At 36.2% G+C, this 6,448-nt stretch overlaps 1 protein-coding gene across 1 annotated transcript; it reads right to left on the reverse strand.

The window, feature by feature from the left end:
• Nucleotides 1-3,395: 3,395 nt before the first annotated feature.
• LOC136231249 (NADPH-dependent alkenal/one oxidoreductase, chloroplastic) lies at nt 3,396-5,541 on the reverse strand. The gene is made up of 4 exons (XM_066020571.1): nt 5,067-5,541; nt 4,590-4,913; nt 4,092-4,251; nt 3,396-3,853 (listed from the first exon to the last, which is right to left on the reverse strand). Exons 1-4 carry the CDS (start codon nt 5,469-5,471, stop codon nt 3,585-3,587), a joined length of 1,158 nt encoding a protein of 385 aa, XP_065876643.1. The 5' UTR covers nt 5,472-5,541; the 3' UTR covers nt 3,396-3,584.
• Between the last annotated feature and the right edge of the window lie 907 nt (nt 5,542-6,448).

Consider the following 6,448-nt stretch of genomic DNA (forward strand, 5'->3'; position numbering starts at 1 on the left):
CTCAGTTGTAACTTTATTTGTTGTATTTTGTACTTCAATTGTCAAGTGTTTCCAAAATTACACCGATAAATGAAAAGCCTCTCTGCAACCTGATCAGGTTTTCCCTTTAATTTCAAGAAATTCTACAGGTTTTTCCTTTGTATTTCATTTGTTTGATTCAACAAAATTATTGGATAATTTACAAAGAACTATAAAGAAGATAGTTGATTTTATGCTAACTAAGAGTCGTGTGTGAGATATATTTAAAACGAGGCACCACCTGCCATTTGGAACATCTTAATCCACAAAAATATTAAAAAATTACACCATTAATCAAAGTTGCGCTTAGTTGGTGATATGAGAGGTTATGTGAGTTAGTAACTCGGTTACTGGGATGATCTTTTCTGATGCCTGACATAAGGCACAGAGATGGTTAGGGCGAGGTGTCGACATGCGATCCTACTCCGATGCCTAAATTAGCAGGATAAGAGATTTAGCACTAAACAATTGAAAGTGTAATTGCAGAGAATATGTGTATGTATCTTGGTTGTGGAAATTTTCAGGTGTATTAATAGGTTATTACTGTCCTTAGACTCCTCGGAAGACAGATGTGATGTAATTTATGTAAGTTGTGGTATATTTGTTTTGGATTATCTTAATTCTAGGCGAATTTGGTGGGACGTGATTTGGGCCGGACTCGTAGATCCTCCCATTGGTCCATGTGTCAAAGGAAGGATGATATTATTGTTTAATGGAATATGATGGCTCCGGATAAATCATACCTATGGTGCCTGGACTTTACCCCAGTTCACATTTTGATACCTAGATTTTATTTTGTCCCAAAAATATGTCTGGAGTAACGATGACATGATAATTTAATACATTTTACCAGTCAATGAACTATCGACGCACATTTGACCAATTTTAATTAAAAATTGGAACCCACAATACATTCAACTACCATAAAAATATAATATTACCTTTTAATTAAAAATAGGCCTAAACCATACGCAACCCCCTCAACTTGTCACTTTTGGTCATTTTGTCCCTTGAACTTATGAGACGACCTATTTGCCCCCTCAACTATTTAAAAGTGGTATTAGCAACCCCTTATTTTCCTTATAACGGAAACAATCATGACATGTTCTTATTGCAAACACCAAGGCCATAATAAAAAAAGGTTGTACACTACTAAAACAAGCTGCAAATGAGGTTAGTATAGACGTTACACAAGTTCTCTTGTAAAAATTGCACATAGCTTTAACTCCTAAATCGTCTACATATATGCAGTATGGTTCCAATACTTCCATGAACACTTGTACTAATGTTGGAACTTCATCTTGTTTTCGTTATAATGAAAATAGGCGGTTGTTAATACCACTTTTAAATAGTTGAGGGGGCAAATAGGTCGTCCTGTAAGTTCATGAGGCAAAATGACCAAAATTGACAAGTTTAGAGGGCTGCATATGATTTAGGCCTTAAAAATACAATACTACCCTTAAATCTTTTCTATTGCAATTTTATTTCTCTATCTACAAAGCTTCTCTTTACAAAAGCTTTATTGATAGCGTTTATTCATGAATTTCAAAACGTAGCTCTTGAAATGGATCTGTTTTATTGAGTTTTATGAATTTCAAAACGCAGCTACTGATAGCGTTGTTCCGGTACATATCAAACCATTGATTCAATCCCTAACACAATACCTCTCTAAAGCACAATACCTATTAAAGATATCGTAATGGCACAATACCTTTTTAAAGCAAAATCCTTGATTCAATCTCTCAAAAAGATGGGCATCAATTTTTCCATCATCCTAATCCCCAGATAAGAAAACGAGGAGGTAGACGCCATCACTATGGCAACACCAGGAGAGCATTCAATCTGTCCCAACATCCTCATCGAAGTCGCTTCCACCCCAGCTATCCACGTGGTCTCCGTTTTCCAAATTGATCCACCGGACACAACCTTAGCTTGATGGACAAGCCCCATCATCAAGTATCTTTCTAATGTAATCTTTCCCGGCGATAAGACAAAAGCTACCCTAATCATCCAACGTTCTTGGCAGTAGGCTCTTTTGAACGGAACCGTTTATAAAAAAGCAGGTGTCCTCCCTTGGCTGAAATGCATATCAGAGGAGGAAAGTGATCAGTCCGCAAGAAATTCACAAAGGAGTCCGCGGATCAGACCAAGGAGCTCATTCCATCGCCCAAAAGGCCAGACTCCAAGGACTATACCGACCCTCTGTTGACAAGGACGAAGAAACCTTGGTCAAAACATTTCCGACTTGCCAAAAGCATTCCCACACTTACCATCTCCCCGACTCCGCGTTCAAAGGCATCATGCCTTTCACTGTCTTGGGGATAGACATCTTGGGTCCTTTTCTCGCTAGCACATGGACAACGTCGTTTTGTGATAGTTGTAATCGATACTTCACCAAATGGCCAGAGGCTGAATCAATCGCCAAAGTTACTGTAGAAAATGCTATCTTTTTCCTAAAAAAGAACATTGATGAGGGCATCACAAAGATCAAGCCGAACCAAGATTGAAGCTGGGTTCGTGGGCGTGTGGTCTATTCAATACAAAGATCAAGCCGAAAGGATAAGGGATGAGGAGCCCAAGACAGAAGGGTTGAAGGAAGAAGGGCCACACGAGAAAGACTAAGTGGCGTGTCTAATGGATCACACGCCATGTAGAATTGATTCGCAGCTAATAGAGGCGCTACTTGCCACCCTGCCACAAACCTGCCAAACATGTCGTCTGTCTGTCTTCTACCTCAAACCTGCCATCCCTTATTGACTTTTTTGCTTTCCTTAATTATTGTCTTGACATTTGTAATTATTTACTGTCCTGCCACTATGTTTGTGAATCCCTTTTTATCCCTATTTGTCAGTGGATGGTTAGTGAAAAGGGAAGAGTCTTTAAGTCTTCATCACCCTATTGGGTAAGTATTTAACCCCACTTTTTGTAAGAACAAGATACTTTTCAATCATACACATTTTTCCTTTTGAAAACAAGGTTTATCTAACATTTGAGATTATTTTCGACTAGTTTAACTAGTGACTAGATTGTTTTTTTTATTGGTTTAAGATCAAAACCATCATTATCGCCACGAATCTGTATCAAACATCCTCATCTGTTTTGGAATATATCACTCATTCATCACCTACAACAAAAGGTAATTTGATTGTGCACCTTTTGAAGATTTCTATTATCAACGGGGCATCAAGCGCCGGTTCACATCAGTACAAATAAATTCAACTAATAGCTCAATTTAATTAAGTTTATGGGACTAACTAGACACACTGTAATTTAAAAAGGGCTAATCAATTTTTTTGAGGTACCACTAATATATTAAGCCTTCAAAGAATGGTAGTAGATGAGATGATTTTGCTTCTAAGGCTATTTCTTCCAACATCTTTAATCAATCAATTGTACAAGGTGTCTTATTCTTGTTGAAATTTTCTTTTACACAACATTTCTCAATTGACTCATAGCATTCACAGTGAATAATACTACTAAATGAACTCAATCTACTTTCATATCTTCATCACTCTAAACAACTTAACAAGCACAAATTACGCCAAAAATACAATGTTGTTGAATACTTATTCTGTAACAGGATGTATAACTACCTTCCCAGTTGCTCGGTTTGTTTCGATGTATGAAAAAGCTTCAGGAACCTGCGAAAATGGAAATGGCCCTTTCGGATCAATAACCGGCTTTATCTTCCCGCTTTCTAAGAATGGGTTTAGTTTCTTAAGAACATCTCCATTGGAAGTAACCACAAATCGAAAACCAGGCGGCGTAACTGCACCGGTTAAGGCCACTACACTTCCTCCTTCTTTTATAGCCTTCACTGCTTTATCACATTGTCCTGTCATTCAACAACAAAGCAAGAATACGTAACGATCCGGTTCTGCATTAGGGTAAAATGCATGAAATTTTAGTACATGTAGAAGCGTTTTAAAACTGTAAAGCTCAACAAATGGGACTTGAGTCAAAATGGAGAACATCTACGTGATATTGGATCATGCTATTACATTGAAGAGTTACTAGACTAACATCAAATTTTTGAATGGCATCATAAATAAGTAATTAGATCAGAAACTTACCAATAGCATCATAGACAACATCAAATTTCTCTGGCAGATCTTCAAACTTCTCCTTAGTGTAATCAATCGCCAAATCAGCACCTAAACTCTTTAACAACTCCAAATTTCTAGTGCTTGAAGTAGCTGCAACTCTAGAAGCACCAAACACATGTTTTGCAAGCTGCATCCCAAATTAGACATCATCAAGATTGGCATTGCTTTCATTGGCTAAATGCAAAAAACAGCACCAGATTTTTCACTACAGTCACAAAAAGTCACTTATTTTGTGAATTGAACAAAGTTAGACCGGAATTAGCGCCTATATAAGAAGATTCGTTAAATGTTCACGTTTGATGATTGCTAATTACAACACAACTGTTATCATATTTCGTGACTCTGGTTAGTGCCTCAATTTTCATATAATATTTCACAGCCGAAAACTACATTATAAGTCCGAATACAAACAATACTTTAAGCCTAATCTTACTAACAAACTCAGAAAAGGATGCAAGTGCATACCTGAATGACTAAGCTTCCAACACCACCAGAACCATTCAAAACAAGAATAGATTTACCAGCAGAAAAACCAGTCCTCTCTAGACCTTCATGTGCTGTTTCAATGGCAAGAGGAAGTGCAGCAGCTTCTGCAAAGTTCAAATTCTTGGGTTTCAATGCCAATAACTTCTCTTCAACAACTGTATATTCCCCCAATGACCCAAATTGTTTTGGCCCTTCCAATGCTTTCTCATTTATATTACCATATACTTCATCCCCTTCCTTCAATTCCTTCACTTCACTCCCAACTTTTACCACCACTCCACTAACATCATATCCTGGAACAGTCTACACCATAAATTAAAACCCTCTTAGCTCATAATTTGATTATTACATTACAACTCCATTATCATATAATTAGATGAACTCAAAGTAGAACCTGCAACTTTTTTTCTCAGCAAACACACACAATTGTTAATTGAAATTGGAATAATTAATTACCGGAAGAGGAGAATCAGTGGCCTTGAACTTGCCCTGCCTTCTCTTAGCATCAACAGGGTTAAGAGCAGCAGCAATAACTTTAATCAAAACCTGATCCTCTTTCAATTCGGGGACTGAAATTTTATCATCAAATTTCAATACATCGACTCCTCCATATTCTCCATAAACCCAGGCCTTCATTTCAGAGGGTATGGAGGAGGCGAGCTTGGTGGCAGAAGCTGAAGCGGGGGCTGATTGAGAATTTGCAGAAACTCTAAGAGGAATGTGGGAGTGTGAAGTAGATTGCTTAAGAGAGGAAAGTTTCCGTCTAGAATTTGATCGGAATGTGAGAGAAAATGGTGGAGAGAGAATGGAAGAGAGAGTGGGGAGGGTTCTGAGTTTGGGGATAGTGATTGTGGTTTCCATTTCTCCAACTGTAAGATGCTTATCTCCTTCTTCTCCGTGCGATTTTTATAGTTTACATATGAGAGAGGTAGTACATTTTATAGCATTAATATACTACCACAAACTATATATTCAAGGTGTTACTTATCATGTACTATATAACCATTTTGTGTTTCAAAACGAAAAAGAAAAAAAAAATGACAAGTTTGTAAATTATGGCGGTTAGTTGTTTTAGTTACAGCATTTCCACGATATAAAAAGCACTGTCTAAAAAATAATATAAATAATTGACTTTTAAATTATGACTAAAACATATCATTTCCAACAATATTCCTTATATTCACTCCTTATTTATTATTTTATCATTAAAATTATTAGTTATTGTTATATTTACTAACAATATGAGGAAAGAGACTTCTTAATAAAAAATTATTAATAAAAAATAAATTAAGAGACATTAAAAGGTGGAGAGAGACTTTTAATCAGGAATTTTCACATGCACCTTAAGTGATCAAGACTGTTCTATTAAAAAAGAGGATGAGGAGACTCTTAGTGATTTGAGGAGCTACTAAAAGGCTGTTGGAGCTGATTTTTCATTATCTCTCCTCAAATTTTAACGTAAGAGCCAATTTAAGAGGCTGTTGGAGATGCTTTAATAGTTATTTGCAATGTTATCAGAATCGGACCGGACATCAAACCAGATTGGTAACTGGGTCATGGGTCACTTGGTCGGACCGGATGACTCGGATTGGTCGAACTGGATGACGTAATAAATAAATAAATAATATTTATATATATAACTAATTTAAAATGATTTTTATACATTATATATCCAAAATAAATTATAAACAACATTTGGTTTGTTATTTTTTGTTAATTTGAGTCTTAAATATATGACAAATAAATTAAGTTCAGAATAAATTGAAATATATCAACGTATTCTGTGTCATGAGATCTTTTTAAAAATATATTATAAACTCAAAACGGACAAGTGATGA

Source organism: Euphorbia lathyris, chromosome 5 (genome assembly GCF_963576675.1).
Source record: "Euphorbia lathyris chromosome 5, ddEupLath1.1, whole genome shotgun sequence".
Lineage (NCBI taxonomy): Eukaryota > Viridiplantae > Streptophyta > Magnoliopsida > Malpighiales > Euphorbiaceae > Euphorbia > Euphorbia lathyris.